Source organism: Myotis brandtii, unplaced genomic scaffold (genome assembly GCF_000412655.1).
Source record: "Myotis brandtii unplaced genomic scaffold, ASM41265v1 scaffold68, whole genome shotgun sequence".
NCBI lineage: Eukaryota > Metazoa > Chordata > Mammalia > Chiroptera > Vespertilionidae > Myotis > Myotis brandtii.
The window spans coordinates 2,929,048-2,951,547 of NW_005370657.1; the positions used below are offsets into that span (position 1 = coordinate 2,929,048).

The 22,500-nt window shown below is 36.8% G+C and overlaps 1 protein-coding gene across 2 annotated transcripts in view; it reads right to left on the minus strand.

Annotated features, from left to right (window-relative positions):
• The window catches only part of PBX3 (pre-B-cell leukemia homeobox 3), a 188,919-nt gene that overhangs the window by 152,995 nt on the left and 13,424 nt on the right, over positions 1-22,500 (minus strand). Inside the window, exon 1 of one of the 2 annotated variants that reach the window (XM_014529367.1) lies at positions 16,591-16,665. The exons of the other annotated variant lie outside the window; for it this stretch is intronic. Coding sequence (XP_014384853.1) covers positions 16,591-16,650 — 60 coding nt within the window. The 5' untranslated portion in view covers positions 16,651-16,665. Of the gene's footprint in view, positions 1-16,590; positions 16,666-22,500 lie in introns of those variants that run through there. 2 annotated transcript variants of the gene reach the window in all.

Consider the following 22,500-nt stretch of genomic DNA (forward strand, 5'->3'; position numbering starts at 1 on the left):
GGCCATCTTGTGGCAGCCATCTTTGACCACATGGGGACAGCCATCTTGTGTGTTGGAGTGATGGTCAATTTGCATATTACCTCTTTATTATATAAGATTAGTAATTTAAATGTCACTAGAAACTTCTGCCTCGTTTCAAAAACTACTTTTTATTCTAAGTAAGTCCTTAAAATAGAATCCATACTCTTTAATGTGATTATTTAATTTGAAAGCCTATTTTATTTTTTTCTCTTGATATTAAATATCAATGTCTCATAACATTTTACTTAGTAACTATATTATTATAATTCTATGTATTTAAAAAATTAACATAAATAAAAGGTAAATGAACATAAATAAAAGGTCTTTGGCACAATGGTAACTGTTTTCAACTAAGAATTAGTAGGTGGTGGTGGTTACCACATTAATTAGGTAATCCCTGTCCCTTGCAAATAACACTCAGCATAAACACACTAACCTAAAATTTTAAATATGATAAACCTAAATATAAAAATATATTGGTGAAAATTAGGAATTATATGTATAGTGACTATACAATTCTCTTTAAGCAAGACTTCTCAGGGGGCTGGGTGAAAAAGTAAAGGGATTAAGAAAAAAACTCACAGCATTACACAATATTAAGAACCTGACTAACACTTTATGGTATTGGTTAATCAAGAAAACCTCTTTGGAGTGGGTGGACTCGGGTTATGATTTCAAGGAGCAGGAAATAGTGGGCAGAGAGGAAGAAAACTATTCCCAATATATTAGACCTTACAGCCTCCCACTGCAGACAATATATCTCTTTTCTTAGCCATAGGCTACCCACTCACAAGTCTTTACAACATCCATGGTGGTGGTAAGGAACAATTTAATACAACAGCCCGCCCCACAGAAAATTTCCACTCAACTTTAAAGGCTTGTCATATCTGTCCCATCAATTGGAGAGAAGAGATGAAAATGGATTCTCAAGAGCAATAGGCTTAATGCACTACCCCTGAGGTAGTAAACCATCCCACTTAGTGTAAATAGTTTTGAAACCGGGTGATATAAGTATAAGATCCATTTCTCGTCTGTAAAAGCAAAGGCTAAAGCACATTAACTGCTATGGTTTCAAATCATCAGTAAAGCTAAAATATTAGGAGAGAAAGGTGAAGATCTGTTATCTGTGGCTCTGGACTTTAACCCTGGGCAGTGAATTGAATACATGCCAAGTGCAGTTTCTAATTTTGATCTGAGCTATTCCCACATTAACCATATTTTCACTACTTATTACTAATTATATAACCACAAATAAAAGAAAACAGACATGTAGACCATTTCAAAAACACAAACTAGACTTTACAGCTTAAGAGCCAAGGCTGAAAACAAGTAAAGACAACCCAGAATATACAGAGTATTAAGCAACGGTTGAAATTAAGTAAAGACAAGCCAGAATATGCATATGAAAAAAGCTCAAAATAGTGAAGATGAAAAATTTCAACAACTGCTCACTATATGTACAACTGCCATGGTTTTCTCTCTCATATCATAACTCAAATACAATGTTTAAAAGTGCTAGCACTTCAAGAATTTATTTTTAATTGCTTTGGACTTCACATATTAGTTTATTTTACATTTTTTAATTTACTTTGAAATTTTCCATTACCATTAAAATGGAAATTGTATTGTTATGATTGGTTCATATTCTCATAGTGTCAATGCCAGTGAAATAATTCCACTAAGTAAAGCCCTCCATTAACAACTATGGGATCTGATATGTGGGTTTCTTTAGATCCAGTAAGGCATCATCAGAATCACTGCAGTTTATATCTTGTATATGACTGTTTGACTGAATATATACCAGACTCTGAGGACCCATGCATTTAGTAAAACTGGAATCATTTATTTTACTGGTAAACTCTAGAGCATAGGCTTTCAACAGAAAGAATACAACAGTAAAAAGGACTGGTAAAACCTCTTTTACTAAATTCTGAATCTAAATGTTTTTTTCAGCTGCCAAATCATTCTCTGAAAGGTAGAAAGAAATACCAGCTAAGTGCTATATGTGAAAACATTACAAATCAAAAGAACAACATGGGTATTTTCTCTTTGTTAAGATACTAATATCTTACTGTAACATAATACACCTCGAAACACATTTCAATCCTGCACAGGTTTTTACCTGGGACCATACCAAAAGAGTTTCCATTAACGAGTAACAATCATCTAGAAAATGCTTCTGGAGCATGGGCACAACGAATATAACAGGGCACAAAGAATGGAATTATAACGAGTCCCACACATATAAGGGATATGGCAATGAAGCAATATTACAAGGCTTTCTTTAGAGTGAGGATGAAGCCAGTGGCTGCTGTTTGTACACTACCATTAGTAAAAAACTGTTCTGCCGGAGGCAGAAAAGTTGGTAAGTGAATGCATCAATACTGAATTCAGTGTTGCCTTCAAAATGTAATGGCTCATTCAGTGCAAACATTAGGAAGAGGCTAATAGAAAGGTTTCCTAGCCAGCTAGATTGAACACAACATGAGGTCCTCCCTTGGTATACACTTTGAACAATGTTTAATTCTGCCTTCTGGTTGCCCAACTTTGCTATCTTCGGAATGAAAGCAGCAGAGGGAAGAGACTGGGTTTTGCTCTATCAACTTATGGGGCTGTAAAAAAAAAAAAAAAAAAGCCATGAAAATGGTGACTAGGAAAGCTAAGACAGTAACTTTTCATAGAACTATATAGGGCATCATTTAATAACAGAAACTAAGCAATATCTAAAATCAGGTTTCTAATTTTTTTCCCCTTTCACCAACCTCAGTTCAAGAAACATTTTTAATTCTAAAATTTCATTGTTGTCCAAAGAGGCAATCTGCCCTAGTACTGTTTGCTTCTCAAACTTTAACGTGTATATGTGTGTGGATACCTGAAAATCTTATTAAAATACAACTTCTGATTCAGTAGGTCTAGAGTGGGGCATAAGAATCTACTACAGTTCTAATAAACTAGAGGCCCGGTGCACAAAAATTTGTGCACTGGGGGGGAGGGGGGTCCCTCAGCCCGGCCTGTGCCCTCTCACAGTCTGGGACCCCTCAGGGGATGACCACCTGCTGGCTTAGGCCCGCTCCCTGGGGGATTGGGCCTAAGATGGCAATCAGACATCCCTCTGGCAGCCCGGGAGCCCTCGGGGGATGTCCACTTGCCAGCGGGGAGCAGGCCTAAACTGCAGTCGGACATCCTTAGCGCTGCTGAGGAGGCAGGAGAGGCTCCCACCACCACCGCTGTACTGGCAGCCATCAGCCTGGCTTGTGGCTGAGCAAAGCTCCCCTGGATGAGGGGATGATGGCTGTTTGCAGCTGGTCACACCCCCTTCAGGGTGGGGGTCCCCACTGGGGTGCCTGGCCAGCCTGGATGAGGGGATGATGGCTGTTTGCAGCTGGTCACACCCCCTTCAGGGTGGGGGTCCCCACTGGGGTGCCTGGCCAGCCTGGATGAGGGGATGATGGCTGTTTGCAGCTGGTCACACCCCCTTCAGGGTGGGGGTCCCCACTGGGGTGCCTGGCCAGCCTGGATGAGGGGATGATGGCTGTTTGCAGCTGGTCACACCCCCTTCAGGGTGGGGGTCCCCACTGGGGTGCCTGGCCAGCCTGGATGAGGGGATGATGGCTGTTTGCAGCTGGTCACACCCCCTTCAGGGTGGGGGTCCCCACTGGGGTGCCTGGCCAGCCTGGATGAGGGGATGATGGCTGTTTGCAGCTGGTCACACCCCCTTCAGGGTGGGGGTCCCCACTGGGGTGCCTGGCCAGCCTGGATGAGGGGATGATGGCTGTTTGCAGCTGGTCACACCCCCTTCAGGGTGGGGGTCCCCACTGGGGTGCCTGGCCAGCCTGGATGAGGGGATGATGGCTGTTTGCAGCTGGTCACACCCCCTTCAGGGTGGGGGTCCCCACTGGGGTGCCTGGCCAGCCTGGATGAGGGGATGATGGCTGTTTGCAGCTGGTCACACACCCTTCAGGGTGGGGGTCCCCACTGGGGTGCCTGGCCAGCCTGGATGAGGGGATGATGGCTGTTTGCAGCTGGTCACACCCCCTTCAGGGTGGGGGTCCCCACTGGGGTGCCTGGCCAGTCTGGGTGAGGGGCTGAGGGCCGTTTTCAGGCTGGCGGGTGACTGAAGCTCCCAACCTCTCCTTTTTTTTCTTTTTTCTTTTTTATTCTGGGATTTATTTACCTTCTATGGCTGTCACTGGAGCTGAGAGCCAGCTTTAGCTCTGAGGCTTGGCTCCAGCTCTGAGACCTCGGCTGCTGAAAGCAGGTATCTGGGTTTGTTTGGCTTCTATAATTGAAACACTGTTGCAGCTCCAGCTCTGAGGCCCGGCTGGCTGAAAGCAGGTTTCTGGGGTTTGTTTAGCTTCTATAATTGCAACATTGTTTCTTAGAGTGCAGCTCAGAGGCTGGCAGCGGCAGGCGGGGAACCTTGGCTTCCTCCTTCACTGGAGCAAGCAAGCCTCCTGATCGCTTCAGCTGCCTGGCTGCCGGCTGCCATCTTGGTTGGCAGTTAATTTGCATATCGCTCTGATTAGCCAATGGGAAGGGTAGCGAAGTTACGGTTAATTACCATGTTTCTCTATTATTAGATAGGATTCCCAGGTAATAGCCATACTGCCAGTCCACACAGCACACTTTTGAGTAGCACCAGTCTAGTAAACACAGGAGCAGAAAATATGGTTTTTCCTCCCTATCAACTCCCACATTTCCACAATTTAAAATTATTTTCAAGTAATACAATTTCACCAGGTTTAAAGTTCTTCGTTTGTAAAATAAAGAATTCATGTAATCAGGCTTTTGCAAGAAAGCACTACATTTGTAAGAAAGCAATAAATTTAAAAATTCATCCAATTTGTAAACAATACCTCCAACAAGGTGCTAATATCCAAAATATATAAAGAACTCATACAACTCAACAACAAAAAAGAAACAATCCAATTAAAATATGGGCAGAGGACCTGAACAAACACTTTTCCCAAGAAGACATATAAGTAGCCAACAGATATATAAAAAGATACTCAACCTCACTAGCTATAAAGGGAAATGCAAACCAAAACCATAATGAGATACCACCTCACACCTATCAAAATGGCTATCAATAAGACAAGAAATAAGTCTTGGAGAGAATATGGAGAAAAAGGAACCCTCATACACTGCTGGTGGAAATGTAAACTGGTACAGCCACTACGGCAAACAGTATGGAGGTTCCTCAAAAAATTAAGAATAGAGCTACCATACGACCCAACAATTCTCTTCTGCAGATGTTTCTTAGATAACTTGTGCATTTCATAAGCATTAATTTAGTTAAATCTAGTTAACATTATAAACAAATACTCCCAACCAGGCATACAAACTGGTGATACATAGAAACAAACCTGGAACTCTCACTATTCCTTTCCAATACTGAACACTGTAACAAATAAGCTTCTAATACACAAGCCACTAATGTCACTTCCTATTTTAAACATTAGTAAAGTTTAAGTCTTATTTTTTGGGAAAGTATACATTAGAATAGCCACCTCAGGAAGAGTAGTCACAACACCTAGTAAAGCTGATGATGTGTAACCTATGACCCAATGTGGTAGGCAGCCTCTAAGAAGGAAGGCCTCCAATGACCCCACCTCCTGCTATTCCTACCCTTATGTAATCTCCTCCCTTTAATGTGGACTAGACTCCCTAGAACTCAACAGAATATGGCAGAAGTAATGGGATTCCAAGATTAGATTAGAGATACACTGTGGCTTCTACCTTGGGTTCCCTCTCTCACTCACTCACTCTGTGGGAAGTCAGCTGTCATACTTTGAGCTGCTCTGTGGAGAAGCAATATAAGGAGGCACTGGCTAACAGCCACCAGGACCTGAGGTCAGCCAATACCCACGTGAGTGAGCAGGGAGGCCAATACTCCCCCAGGTGAGCCTTGAGATGACTGCAGGCCCACTGTAATCTTGTGAAAGACTCTAACTAACCCTGAGGCACCCAGTTAAGCTGTACCTAGGTGTTTAACCACAGGAACTGTGAGATGATAAGTATTTGCTGTCTGAGCTGCTACATTTGGGGTGATTTCTTATGCAACAATTAATAACTGAGCTCAAAAAGAGTATTGGAACATTTATAAGACCACTTTATAATAAGAAAAATTAGAGCAATTTAAACATCTACCATCAATTAAATTAAAACTTCTAGAATAGCCATATAATAGAAAACTATACAGCAGGAAAGAATGAACTTAAGCTAAATGGATCAATGTTGAAAATTCTTAAAATGGTGAGTGGGGACAAAGGCAAATTGCAGAAAAATAAGAACAGTATGAAACAATTTTATAGGTTCAAGACATCAACTAAAAAATTTCATGTGAATGATAAGCAAAAAATCCAGTGTGGGATGAAGGAGAAAGTGAAAGAAGGGGGGGTGGGATTAGAGAAGGACACACAAGAAGCTTTCAATAGCATCTGTAATATTTTAAACTACATGCCAGGCACATGAATATTTGTATGTTATGTATACTTTTTGTGTTGTCTGAGATCTTTTGCATCAAAAGAATATAAAGTACATACAATGAAAGGATACATTTAAGTATAAAATTTGATGGTTTTTTGCCCATTCCCATGGATGGATTTTCCAATATATTCCACGTGAGACCACTATTCTGTAACTTTTAGCATACTATATTAATTATGTGTTTAGATGTTTGTCTCCTCCCAAGGCTGTGAGCAACTTCAAGGCCCAGAAAAAACATTCAGTAAATGTTTGCAGAAAATATTAATGGTATGAACAGTGCTTATATGGGTTTCATTTTCCTAACTTAATATCTGCTTATTTTCAAATAAACTGACCATAGCTTGATCTCCATAGGAAACAACTAATTATCTAAGAAAAATTAACTTGGCAAGGCTGCATCCACTGTTGTTCATTAACTAATATTAGTAATTGTCCAGATTCATTAAAAATGTTGGCACAAGACTCATAGTCTTTTTTTCTATCCCAAGTCATGCCATTAGCTGGCTTCAGGGAGCACAGAAGAAATTCAACCAACAGTTTAGCCTTACAGTTCTTTGACCTCCTTAAAATCAATAACCTTTAGCTCCATTTCACTTTGACTCACCAACTCTTAGGGCCACATCCTAGACTTTATCATTCATCGCCTGGAATTGCTCAACTTTTGAAATAAAATTCAAATGTCTCATTCTATGACCACAACTTACACTGCCAGCCCACTCACTCCTTTTCTCCCTCTCCACCTGTTCTTCATTCTTAGTCAACCAATCCTCATATCACTCCATCACTACCCTCAAACTCTACCTCACTCTAGCCTTACTCTTATTTAACAGATTATTTTTCCTACTTCATCAAAAAGAAGTTAATCCATGCAGTACACTTCCCCTCAGCTTTCCAATTCCCACATATAAATTTCTCTAAATCCTTATTCATCTCTTACCTATCTCCAGACTTAAGAAATGTAATGTCCACCATCTAATGAAAGTCAATTCCATCTGTGTTCTTAACTCTACTTCTATATCCTCCCTCTAATACTTCATCATTCATGCCTGTTCTACAGGTCCTCCTACCACTCCAACCGTGTATGTTCAAATCCTGTGAAATTTTTTTTTTACTTTGTGTCACCTTATAGCTAACATTCAATTCTTCTCCTCTTTCCATTCAAATGACACCATTCTACTGAAACAAATTATATTGAGGACACCTTATTTCAGTTTCATCTGACCGGAGAAGTGTCATCTTCACAGTAGAAATCATTCTCTTTTCCATGCAACTCTACCTTCTTAACCATAGTTTTTCCTTATACTTGGTGACCATGAGTTCTCTGCCTTCATTGTGGTCTTTCCTACGTAATATTCCCTGGGATCCACCCTGATGATCTTATCCACCCCTATATTTTCCACAATAAGCTGATGACTTCCTAATTTTTAATTATAGCTCAGACTGCTTCCCTAAGAAAGAGATTCAAACTCATAGTTAACTTTTCTGTGAAAAAATGTACACTGGGCCTTCCCATAGACACCACAAATTCAACATATTCAAAACTTATCTCACTTTCAAGAGTGAAATCAGCAGAAAAAAGTAGGTAGCTCAAAGGGCCACTCTCTCACAGAAACAGACTAAAGTTTTTCAGAGCTCTACAAATAGTCAAAGGTTTACAGCAAACAGGCAAACACAATTTTTTAAAAAGGTAACTTTAAAACAGTAGGAAAGTTTCAAGGCATTTTTATTTTCTCTTGTTCAATATTCCAACTTGGCTCAGTGGTAATCTCAAAGACAGAGCAGCCCACATTCCTAATGTGGGACACTGGTCCCTGGTTTTGGAAAGAGAAGAAAATTGTGTTTGTTTTGACCCGTCTGGGACTGCCTGAAGGACTGACACAAGGTGCTTATCGACTTCACCTAACTGGAACTCAGAGTGCAAAACGAAACATTCCTCAAACAAACTCACACACACACACACACACACACACACACACACACGAAAAAGCTATTGTCGGCTGGGGTAAAATATAGTTGAGGCAAACAATGGAACACCAACCATAAGCTAGGGAGACAGTTTCTTGGGAAATTAGGGCATTCAAAAGTAACACATATGCTATGGAATTTAGAAAGTCATGTGAATGCTCAGGCAGGACATGTATCCTGAGACCTGAGATTACCCTAAGCTTTCACCTATAGTTGATCTCAAGTCTCAGCACAAGCGGGAAGTAAAGATTAAGACACAGTCGCAAATAGTGTAGCTAATAGATGAAGGGATGCCCCAAAACAGAGACAATTAGCAAACACTGGGAAATGTTTATCTTTTTCTTCTTGTTGTTTTCCTCATTATTTAATTTTTTTGGCTCCTGAAAGATAAAGAGAGAATCCTGACTAGCAAAAAGAAGCAATTCATTTCATACAAGGAATCCTACATAAGATTAACAGTGAAATTCTCATCAGAAACCATGAAGGCTGGCTAGAAGTGGGATGACATATTTAAAATGCTAAAGGAAAAAAGTGCCAGCTAAGAATTCTTTATCTGTTAGAATTATGCTTCAAAACTAAAAATGAAATTAAGGTAATCCAATCAAACAAAAGTGGAGGGATTGCATTGTTAGTAAACCTGACCTACAATTAATATTAAAGGGAGTCCTTTAGGCCAAAAAAAAAAGGCCACTAGACAGTAAGCATCTGAGTAAAAGTAACTACATAGGTAAATATAAAAGACAATGTTACTATATTTTGGTTTGTAACTCCTCTTTGTGTTTCCTATATGATTTAAAGGACAAATGCATTAAAAATTATAAATCTATTTTAATAAGCACATATGTATAAAGATGTAATTTATTACAATAACATAAAAGAGGGAGATGGAGTTATATAAGAGTAGAGTTTTGTATGCTATTGAAATTAAATTGACATCAATTTAAACCACATTGTTATAAACTGAGGTTATAATTATAATCCCAATGGTAACCAGTAGGAAAATATCTAAAAAATATACACAAAAGAAATTAAAAGAGTCAAAATGGTACACACCATAAAAATAAATTAAACACAAAAGGAGATAATGGATTGAGAAACAAAAATGTATAAAACATACTTAAGAAAACACAATATACCAAACCTTACAAGATACAGCAAAAGCAGTGCACAGAGGGAATATAGCTGTAAAAGTCTACATCAAAAGAGTAGATCTCAAATCAATAACCTACTCTATGCCTTAAGGAATTACAAAAAGAACAAATGAAACCCAATGCTAGTAAAAAGAAAGAAATAATAAAGGTTAAATTGGAGATTGAAAAATGAAGAATAGAAAAACAATAGAATCAATGAAACCAAATTTTGGTTCTTGGAAAAGATCAACAAAATTGAGAAACTTTAGTTAAACTAAAACCAGACAGAAGACTCAATTAAAACCAGAAATGAAGGTGAGAATATTAATCTACTAACCTTACAGAAATACAAAGGATTACTGTACACTAAAATATTAGATTACCTAAAAGAAATGGACAAATTCCTTAAAACACACAAATTATCTTAACAGATTTAAGAATAGAAAATCTGAGTAGATTTGACACCAATCCTTCTCAAACTCCTCTAAAAAATAGAACAGGAGGTAACACTTCTAACTCATTTTTTGAAACAAGTATTATTATGCTACTAAAGCCAGACAAACTTACCACAAAAAACTACAAACCAATATTATTCATGGGTATCGATGCAAAAATCCTCAACAAAATACTAGCAAACCAAACCCAAGACCATTCTCTTTCCTTTTTTAAAAAATATATTTTTATTAATTTCAGAGAGGAAAGGAGCAGGAGAGAATCATTAATTAATTGGCTGCCTCCTGCACACCCTCTCCAGAGAATGCAGCCTGCAACCTAGGCATGTGCCCTTGACCAGAATCAAACCCAGGACCCTTCAGTCCACAGGCTGACACTCTATCCACTGAGCCAAACCAGCCAGGGCTCAAGACCATTTTAAAAGCTTATACGCCATGATCAAGTGGTATTTATCTCAGGAATGCAGATCCTATTCCCCCACAAAGCATTAGCCTCATTGATGTGATCCTTGCTTGTCTCATCCCCTGCCTCTTCTTACTTCAGTTTATATGTATCCCTATATTCAGGGTCAGGCAAAAGTAGGTTTACAGTTGTTCATATGGAAAATAATACAATAACAATAAAAGAATAAACTCTGTGTTTTGTGCTCAAAATGGTAAACCTACTTTTTTTGCCCCATCCTGTATCAATTTATTTTTCAACAGACAGCATTTGCTTTGTATATCTGATGCCTTACTTGTATTATTAACATAGTGAGTCATCAATACATGTTTCTTAAAGAAAAAATTTAAATAGATTTAATTACAGCAATAGCTATGATTCATTAAGCACCTATGATATACCAGATACCACATTAGGTACTATATACACATTCACCTCACAACAACCTTGAAAGCTAGGTATAAGTGGCCTCATGTCAGAAAAAGGATCACTAAAGCTCAAGAAAAAAATAGGTAAATTGCCGAGGCTACATATCAATTAAGTGGCATTTCTAGAAAAGGGACTCAAGATCTGTTGGATTCCAAAACCAGTACACTTCTACTGCATCAAGCTGCCTCCCAAACTACTATTAAATATTATCTCTCTCCAAATATCAACATGTCTTATTATTTATACACTACTTTCCCCCAAAGTGAACATCAATTAAAACTGTCTGCCTCTAATTGTGTTAAGATGTACCTAATGTTGCTTTAGGAGTACTAACCCAGTTCCCAAAACATAGAAGTGGCAACGAACTAATGATTATTAATAGCCCAATCATTCCAATAAAACAATACCAATCAATCATCTGTCTAAAATGGCAAAGAAAAGTAAATTTTTTATTTTGTATGACAAGGTTAAAAAATCATCTTACTATTTCTTAATTCTTCATGTACTTGCATTTTAGTTTGCTGAGAGTGGAATTAAAAATGCACATTCCTTATCACAAACATGTAACTGTCCTCAGGAGGCAGATGATACAGAAAGATCCACTTTGAATTAGACAGAAACTACATGCTTCACATGTTCTAAAAGGATAATAGTTGATTTCTTAAATATCTTTCACCTCCCCCCCAATATAACACACACTATACAAGCAGACACAACATGATCTTCATATCACGCTAGGTCCTCTCTGGTTATCCAGTCTCCTAGGATGAAGGCCTCCACACTTGTACTCCTTTCCCCCAAATAAAACATTCCCCAAGGAATTAAGCTCTAGAATGATTAAAAATTCAAGTTGTTATGAAGGCTAGATAATGCTAAAAAAAAAAAAAAGCTTCAAACATCAGATGGCAAGGAAGAAAAGGAGAAAAGAAAACTAGCAGATATTCAGTACCTACTATCTCTATACGGTATATTAGACACTGTACTAGATAGTTTCACATAAACTATTTCACTTAATAATAGGTCATTAATGTTGTTTAAATAACTGAGAAAAATAAGATTTTTTACATCCTAATTTTGCTAAAAATTAGTCCTGAGAAGGAAGGTAACATGTAAGGAAAGTAACCTTGCTTGTTATTCTTCCACTACTTGCACCATTTTAATGGGATTTTTCTATTAATCTTTGACAAGCCATGAAATTTCATATTTTCACCATGACCAATCCATGAAATTTACCAACTTTGTCCTGATTCATACCAGGTCATAGTTATAAAGTCTGCTATGCATTTTAGCTAAATAACCATTGAAACTTCTCCCTTTGGACAGAATGAAAAATCTGCCTATAATTAAAACAGGAATTGTTAACTACAAGCAGTTAAAGTTTACAGCATTGTTTGACAGTTGAAAAGACAAACCAGTAAAAAGCCTGAGATGCTGTGTCTACCTGTACTTCCCACACATTTGAACAATAGTGTGGTATCTCTTAGCATCATAAAATCAATCTCAGATTAGGTAATGAAATATGCACCAGCCTTTTCCCAGAACCTTTGACAAATCACACACAATCCTAAATCTTCATAAATCACGATTAAAGACAAGTATATCATCACCAACGCATATATCTTCCCAAGCCTGCCCAGAGACTAATGAGAAAAGGCCTAGACTATCTCATCTGATTAATTAATTCAAAATGTCTGCTGTTATTCAAATGTGAGACTGGTATTATTTGAATAACACTTGACAGCAGCGCCTGAAGATATCATTTCTGATTTGTGAAGCTGCTGCTGCATAACTGATGACAGTTTATGAAATGTTCCAATGTAGCTGCTTTTCTTGGCACAACTGTGAAAGATTTGCCAAAGAGATGGTTCTTTTTTTGTCAGAAGTTGATGTTGCTAATGTTGTCAAATATTTCCAAAATATATAGTCTCTGGAGTCTTTTTTCCTTAAATATTGCCACAATAGCAGCTTTTCCACCTTCAAAGTTTGATTTGCCTGAACACAGAATTGTTTTACTTACACAAGCCCGCTCTCCTCTTTTAGGGCTCTAAACAGCACCTTCCCAGGATTCCCCAAGTCCCTCCAACTATCATTTTTTTACAAAAAAGACTTTCACACTGTGCTGGGACTGAGTATGAGCCTGAGTTTGGGGGATATTTTTTTTCTTCCTTTTAGAATGTCATAATGTATCTTAGCATAATATAAAAGGTTGTGTGTGTGTGTGTGTGTGTGTGTGTGTGTGTGTTTTCACTGAAAAGCAAAAATAAATATTCTTAAAATTTTAACTTTCCCCTTCAAAAAAAAAAACAAAACATTACAGCTTTATGGTCAATATGTAATTAATGGATCTAAGAAAACCTCAAAAATCAACATTACTTATGTTTTGATCCACTTTTTACTTTGAAGATTTTTCAACAGTTCATACTACACAATATCAGGGCATATTGGCAGATTCTCCAACTTCCAGGCCTTCGTGTTATTTCTGAACTCAAATTGTCCTTCTCTGCTATTCAAGAAAGAGCATAAAGACTCCTCAGAGATATATATATATGTTAAATGCCTTGCATTGTGCATCTTCCCATCATTCAAATTTCTTCTCTGCCACTAAAAACCCACTTACTTCTAGAAGCCTTCTCCATTAACAAGTCCCCTCCATTTCCTCTTCAAACATTCCAACTTTCAGTACTGTGAAAACAACATTAATGCTTAACCTATGCGATGACAATAAGCACAAATTATATGAACTTGATTAACGGGCCAATTCTGCTTTTAAAAATACATTTAGTTAAATATTATTAAATCTGAATGAGACCATAGAACTCACTTAGTCCCACTCTCTTATTTTGTAAATAACCACTCTGTGACTTGCTCAGCAACTCCAGGAAGGCTATGCTAGATCTGTATGGATATGTGAATCAACCACTGGGCATCTGTTAATCTGTCCTTTTGCTTTTATATGTGCCATCAAGACTAATAATGAGGTCCACTTTCTAAGAGCAAAAGCTGTCTTAATTTTGAAGAATATTCAGCAGAACATCTTAATTTATATAGGCACTTAATAAAATAATCCAGAGGACCACAATAATGACATCAGGATGCATGCTGTTGCCTTCAGGAATAGCCTACTAAAAACCTGTTTATTTTTGGATAATTTTTTTTCTGTACAGCTATAATGAAGATAAAGTATGGTCTTAGGGCAAGTTATATTTTACTAGAGGCCTGGTACACATGCACTAGTGGGGCCCCTCAGCCTGGCCTGTGGGGATCAGTGGACCTCCACAAGGCCGCAGCCCGGCCTTACCCACCAACTCGTGGGGCTCCAGCCCACTGTCCGCTTCGATCCCGCACAGCACGAAGTAGTGCGGGAAACGGCAGGCGGCTGAGGAGGAGTCCAAGCCCAGGCTGGGCGCGGGGTGCTCCTGCTCATCCTGGCCCTGCTGAGCCTGTCGCCACCAAGGCTAGGGGTGCGCAGGGAGAATGTCCACAGGAGAGGCTCGTGCCACTGCAGCTGCGCACGCCAGCTGCCAGCCATGAGCCCTCACGGGGTCGTCTGGCCCCCGTCTGTCAGCTAAGGGGTGCTCCTGCTGTGGGAGCACACTGACCACCAGGGGGCAGCTCCTGCATTGAGCGTCTGCCCCCTGGTGGTTAGTGCACATCATAGTGACTTGTACGTTATCAGGTAGTCTGATCGCTTAGGCTTTTATATATATAGATTTACAGTTTATGTAGATTTGCAGGTCTTAAAAGGTGGCTTGTAGGCCCCTGGGGTTTCCTGAGACCCTTTCAGGAGTCCACAAAATCAAAATTATTTTTCAATACTAAGGGGTTATTGTCCTTTTCACTGTGTTGACATTTGCACTGATGGTGCACAAAGGTGGGTATAATTGCTGGCGCCTTAGCACAAAGCAAGGCAGTGGGGCCAAAATATGCTAGCAGTCATTGTGTTCTTTACAACTAGGGACTGCAATTTAAAAACAAAAAAACAAAAAACAATTTCACTTCAGAATATCCTTGATGAAACAATAAAAATTTTTCATTTAATTACACCTTGAGTACCCGTCTTTTTAATATTCTGTGTGACAAAACAGAAACTGCATCTATACAAACACTCCTGTGGCGTACTAAGCATGAGAAAAAGTTCTAGTACAACTGATTGCAAGCTGAACTACTGTTTTAAAAAGAGAATAACTGACAAATTATGGTTATTTCAACTAGATATCTGGCAGGCAGTTTTTGGAAAATGAACCAAGTAAACCTGTTACTTCAAGGAAAACAATTATAGTTTTGGGTGCCAAAATTCTAGCTTTCTTGAAAAAATTAGAATTTTGAAAAATTGGTGTCCACCACTGCGGGTGTGACAGCTTCCCAGTACTTAGAAACTTTTCTCATAAATTTGGTGGTAATATCAATTTTTATCTTGATGTAATTTTTTATCTTATATGATGAGATTTATTAACATTTGGAAGTTATGCACAATTCCGTGAACCAATATTTTTCAAATGACTAAGACATGATGTTAGAAAATCATGTATGGGTAGAAGAGCTATTCAAAGTGCAAACTAGACTAATAGATTTTAATGAAACAAAGTAGAAAAGTTTATTAACACGGCTTCAGATTACACATTTGAACTAACCTTTAAGAAATTACCACTTATCAAGTTTTGGTGTAGTATCAAAAAAGAACATCCACAATGACCTGAAAAAGCTATTAAAATACTCTTCCCTTTTCCAATTATATATCTGTGTGAGGTCAGATATATTTCTTCAGATACATCAACCCTACAATAACAGACTGAATCAGGAGCAGATATGAGCATCCAGTTATCATCTATTAAGCCTGACTTTAAAGATATTTGCACCATTTTGTTTTGTTTTGGAAAATGCTGTTTAGGATAACATGTAAAGAGTTGATAATTATAATAATGTTATTTATGTTGACATATAACAAGTTTATAATTTATAAATTAATTTAAAATATTTTAAATTTCTGTTTTAATTTCTAATACAAATATATACTGATAGATATTAAACCCACATAAACAAAAATTCTTTTAAGAGTGTAAAGGGGAGTCCCGGATCAAAAAGTTTGAGAATCAGTAACATAGATAGTTTCCTCAAAAGTCTTCATATAGAAACATTTGACATATTAAATGCAGTTTCCTATCCAAGAAAACATTTACTTACTTTATTATATATACAAAGGATTTCATGTATGTTAAAGGAATTCTACCATGTAGCAAAACCTGAATCCCTATAAAGCACCAGGGAGCAAAAGATTTGCCAATAAATCTAATTCCCTTCTCCACAAGGAGCTTATACTACATCTAGATTGTAAACCAATATTTTAATTTTTAAAAACAAGTCAACATATGCTAATTGCCATATAAGTCCTTCAACAACTCATGTTTCAGATTTCAGGCCACCCTGTCCTTTTTTTTTCCAGGTCTACCAGCACCTGAGTCTGGTAGCTAACTTTCTCTTCCCTTTCATACAGTTGTTCTATTCCATTTTCCTGATCCTTTTCCTTCATTACAGACAGTCACTGATACTCTTAGTGTTTGTAGAACCTGTGGTAAGAAAGTTAATCCATTAGGCTTCCAAAAAGAAAGTGGATTGCAGTTACAAATTGGGACAAAATATGGTTTAAAGAGAAAGAAGAATTTACCCCTACAAAAGCAGTTCTCAAACTGAGGACCACGAGGGATCCATGAAGTACCACAAGCATATGTAGTTGTGAAAGGTAGATATAAGCAGACCATTTGTCTATTACACAAAACAAATGACAGATATTTAAATTATATGACTTTTGAAGAATAAGGACAAAATAGAAGTAAAATATTCATCAACTAAATAATTGTAAGCTTCCCATGCTCAATGATTTTTCATGAAGCAAATATTTGGCAATTAGCTTATTAACTAAGCAAATGAGATTTTGACATATACCTCAGCCTCACAGCTACTATCTAATTCACCACTTAGCATTCACCAAATTCACTAGTCACTTGAAATGGTCTTTTGATACTGCAATTGAGAAAACCCATGACAAAATTACTTCCAATGGGTTTTCATTACAAATAGTTAGGGGTGTTTTTTTTCCTATTCAAAATTGCTTTAAGGGTTACAGTCAACAAAGCAAGTGAATACAAACTATGATTTCCCAGGTTTTCCCACCTGACAAGCATCAACAGATCAGTGGTTGGTTCAAAATAGAAAATAAACAGTTCAATAATGACTGTAGTGCAGGTTAAGTTATGTAATTAAACCCAAGTCCAAAAGGGCAAAAAACTAGAGCAATTAAGTAAATGATACCTATTCTGTGTCCCCCCATCAGCTAAATTTGAAACTAGCATTCATTTCAATAACTCATAATCCTAGTACATTTAAACTAATCTTAGGTTAATCTCTGGACTATTCAAATACATGTGACCAATCTGTCACCTTTGAAGATAATTATTTAATTTATTATTAACTTAAACAGAAAATTTTGTATTTTTAGATAGAAAACTCGGTTATGAAACTGTAGTCTGAAATGAATATAAATCAATCATTATGACAGAACTTGAGAGTCAAAATGAACAAAATATTCTGTGTCAGCAAAATGTCTCTTGTCAAAATCTACTCTTTAAAATTTTACTATAATATACTAAAACAAATGTCCTTCCCAGCTCCATAGAGAAACAAGTCTTAAATCATCATAATTCAAAACTACTATTTGGAAACACACAAATATTGCCTAGCTGTGAAACAGATTGCTTATTATCATACCTAGTTATAAAGTGAAAACTTCAAAGATGAATATTCAACCCCAAACATGTTAAAAGGAGTTTCAACATTGATTTTTCTCTTATTAGCATAAATATTATCATTGACAGTAATGGGAGAAATAATAGATATAAATTACTTTTATATAAAATGTGTATATAAGTTACTTAAGATCCAGGTAAGTAGCTATGGCAGTTTTCTTATATTGTATATAGTTATCACAGTTAAGATAAATTTCTATGTAAAGGATTAGGAGAATGTAATATCAGATTTAATATATTCAGCAGGTACACATCATATAACATGTGCAGGAGGAATTTACTTATTTATTTTTTAAAAAGTTATTGAGCCATGGCCAGTGTTTCTCAATGGTTAGAGTGTCAGCCCACACACCAAAGGGTCTCGGGTTCAATTTCCGGTCGAGGGCACATACCTGGGCTGTGGATTCGCTCCCTGCCCCTGGTTAGGGAGCATGGGTGAGACAACCAATAGATCTTTCTTTCTCCCCCCACCCACCCCCTCAACCCCCTGTTGCTCCTCCTCCTTTCCACTCTCTCTCAGAAAAGCAATAGAAAAAATATCCTTGAGTAAGGATTGACAAAAATAAGTTATTGAGCACATAATGTTTGCTAAAGAAAAGTGACAGACAGACAGACAGACTGCCTCTGCCCTCCAGCAGCTTATAGCATCCTAGAGAATGGAAACTAAAAAAATTGTCCATTCATTCCTAAATGAATCTTTGTAACATACACTATCAGTATTAACTTTATCCAATGATAAACTTTAATGACCCAAGAAACATCAAGATTTTTAAATTATAAGAATAAGCCCTTCTAAGTAGAGATAAGTAAATTTCTCATAATTTTCCCCATTAGGTCATAATTTAATACTCCTTCCTTCATCTTATAACCCAGATAGACCCTTCTCTTTTTCTCATAGCTGGTTACCTCAAAAATCAACTCTAGATTTATGACTTTACATGCCCCACATATATTACTTGAAGTTTAAAAGTGAACAAACAAAAAAAGGTAGGAATAATTGGAAATGGTAGCATAAATCCCAAATTTTAAAGACTGAACATATTTTTCAGTTGTCTATTTCTAAGAATGTGCCTATAAAAGACCTGCAATACAAATAACACACTAAAAATAACAATTCTTAAATGCATGAAAAAAACCCTGGTATTATTTTTGTACCCATTTCCCTTCAACTTGTTTCCTGCCCTTAAATAATGTGGGATCTCAGTTCACCAGTGACCATTCTAGCAACTATCAGGGAGGGTGTGGTATTTCAATTTTTATAAGAACTACTTTCTTTAAAATACAAACAACTTTAAATGATGCCATTTATGAGAATCTGTCTCTGGGTTCAATGTCTATAAATAATCATTTCTGGAGCCTCCATAAAAAGGTTAATTACAGAATTATCAAATTAGAAATAAGACTTATTTTATTGATTGAATTTGTAAATGGTTAAAAACTCAGCAGCCTTCACAGCAAATGTCAAGGATCTAATGCCTAGGAGACTAGGCAGAGGTAATCAACTATCTAGCACTACCAGCACAAAGAGAGGAATAGTGACTTTCCTAACTTTCTTTTTGATCTATAATTATACCCTAACATATTGAGTTATAAAAACAAAATATAAAAACGGGCTTAAGCCTATCATAATTGTCCATGAAAAACAAACCTTTGCAAATAATCAGCAAGAGCAATCACCTAAAACTCTAATATCCTGACGTTTCAAGGTCCATTTTAGATGTTAAAATAATAGCTTTACCTATGAAAAATGTACATAAAATAGCTTTACCTATGAAAAGTGTATTTCTAACTAAAATTTGAAACTTTTTGCCAAACAATATTTTTCTCATAGCATGTAGTTCCCCCAAAAGGCGAGAGATAAACTCTTTATTCTTGCTTTGTGCCTTAAGACATAATCTGCTTTTATCCTTCAGCAAAATATGAACCAGCTACTAGGCTGACAATGCCAAGAACCATGACAAAATGGATTATTAATGAGAAACTGAACTCCAGAACTCTATTAATTTATGTCTTCCTGTCGGATCCAAAAGATATATCAGCCTTCTCACTCAAAAGAAAAAAATGCCAACACTGTACTTTGTTTTAAAGTTCTCCACAGATGAAGAATTCATTATCCAAAGTACAGTTCTGTTATTTCAGGCTTTCTTGTAGAATAAAGAATCTTTATCAAATGGCTAAGAAAGCTGCTGACAAGTGCAAGTACCCTGAAAATATATTTACGTCAAACATTCACTGAGGAAAACCGGGTGAGGGGCAAAATAAAGGTGAAAGCCCCTGCAACATTCCTGTCCCCATCCTGTCCTAAAAATCTTTAGAAAATTAAACCTTTTTGATTCCAGTTACATAATGGTAAGCAACATTAATACAACTGCATGTTTGTGGACTTTTTAAATTCCTAATTACACTAATTATTCTGACATGAAGGGAAATGATCTAACAAGTGAGAAGAATGTGTGATTTCTTTATGCATAAACAATGTTTAAGTGACATAAAATATCCTTTTAAGCTTTCATTTTTAAAAAATCTATCTAATCTATGCTTATCATAATATTTATGAAATAAAAAAACAGAGAGGAAAAATTGCTATAATGTACTCTGTGTGACCTCTGCTTTCTACAGAGAATGAAAACAGCCTTTTGCTTTTCAATCCCCATCAAAGTGGAGTAAAAGAAGGGACAGCATTCCCGTGCTCACTGCCATTAATCATTGCTTTCTTCAAGCAAGTGCGTATTAATTTCTGTCATCCCAAACATCATCGAGTATTGTTACAGCACCGTTCACTCCTCATTCACCACCAGTTGTTACCAGTTTCCCTACACTGAGCAGAGACAGGGTGAATCGTGTGGATTTCAGTGTTAGAGGCCTTTATCCCTGGGGTGCTGACACCAATTAAGCCATTTCAAGAAGAAATGAGAACAGGCCCAACCCTTCCATGTAACAGGAGCTTGCACCTAGCTTTGGCAGGTTGCCATTTTCTCTGGCTTCACACTATAGAAATACTCTTCTCCACATCCTTTTGAATGATTCTGGCTGTTTACATGTAATCAGTAACAATATCTTTTTGTTCCTCTCTTCAGGTTCGAATTTAGTGCCCAACATAACCTAACACTTAATACTTGGAAAATCTAGATGGTAATCTAGAAAGATGAATGCTATTATTTACAGATTCATTAAATTAAGGTTAGGAAATAAAAACATATATTCCCTTTAATTAAAAAAAAAAAGAATTTTAAAGGCATTTTAAACAGAAATTAGCAGAACTATGAAAGCTACTGCTTTTCTCAAACTGGGTTAATTGAAGATAAAACATTTTATTCCATTAGATCAATTTTAGCACTACATTTGCTAAGAAAATTCATATACACAGGAATATAAACCAGATACTTCCAGTATTAAAGGGGAAGTTTGTATCCAGTTTAAAGAAGCTTATCATCAACATTGCATTGACATCTGCTTTCTTTTGGAGTCTTTGGTCAGGCACTAAAAGGCTATGCTTTGTAAAAGGTTACCTTCAAGTCCAAAAAAATCTGCTCAAGTGAGTTTAATTAATATCATTTTTGCATCATTAAATATAGAGATCCATCAAACTCTTTCACAATATTGTTTACTTTTTTGACCGCTTTAGATCTAATCATTCTCCTTGTTTTAGACATTTACATCTGCTTTTAAGTTTTTATGGTTGCCTGTTGGCAGGCAGCAAAGTGGAGCTGTCGATGCTACTGCAGAATAATGCAAGGTTTGTTATGAATTAAATATTAGAAACCTTAACACAGCGGCCAATAAGAATTATTTGCCTTATTAAAGCAGCAGAAGACGCTGATTAAATTTTCATTGCATTGCAGTCTTTTTCCCATTTCTGCTTTCAATTCATCATTCTAATGTATGAAAGGCTCGCCGAATAATGGCAGGGGGACTTAATTTCTGGAATGCAAATATAGCAAAGAAAATACATAAATACCCTCCCAAAAAACATTAAACAGTCAGTTCTAATTAAGTGAATACTAACTAAGTAAATATTCTCTTAAAGGGAAAAAAATAACTCAAATGTCAAGAATTCAAAAAGGACAATTATCTATTTTACAAATACATACAGATACACATTGTGGATAGACTGTATTATTTTTTGGAAACTGCACTTCTTACAATCAATTAACTCCTTTGCAGGCCTTACAGTATTCTAAAGAAAAGGAATACAGTTATGGCTGTACTCAGCTTTGCAGTTTCTAAAAAATTAATAATTTTTGTAAGAAAAAAATGACAAGAAGGGTAATAAAACAATGTATGTAAAGTAGCACTCAGCCAGAATGACAACTAGCACTTTTAAATTCCTACGTTATGTTTTAAATTTACAACATTTACTGTTGCAAATATATTGAGGGAATAAACTGCCCTCGCAAAAATACGGTAATCGTATGTCCTATACTGAAGGTTGTTCACGTTTCTGCCTTAATGTGAGAAAGAAAATGAACTTCAAGTATCCATTTCCCCTAGAGAAAATCTCTTCCTTGAAACTCTGCAACTAATGAAATTGGGATCTATAAATAGCAGCATCATTACCATGAGAGCCTCTGCTCGGTACCAGTCTCTGCAGCTGACCCTCTTTATACTAATAACTACCAGACTTCAGTCTCATCCCTATAGGGTGATCAATATTAGGACAGTTAAAAATGTGATGGAAATTTAACCTACAGAAATGGCATTTACTTATCAAGTTTCTTAAAAACAGGCAGTACTGCCTATACGTATTACTTTTCTGCTCAGACTTTACTTGA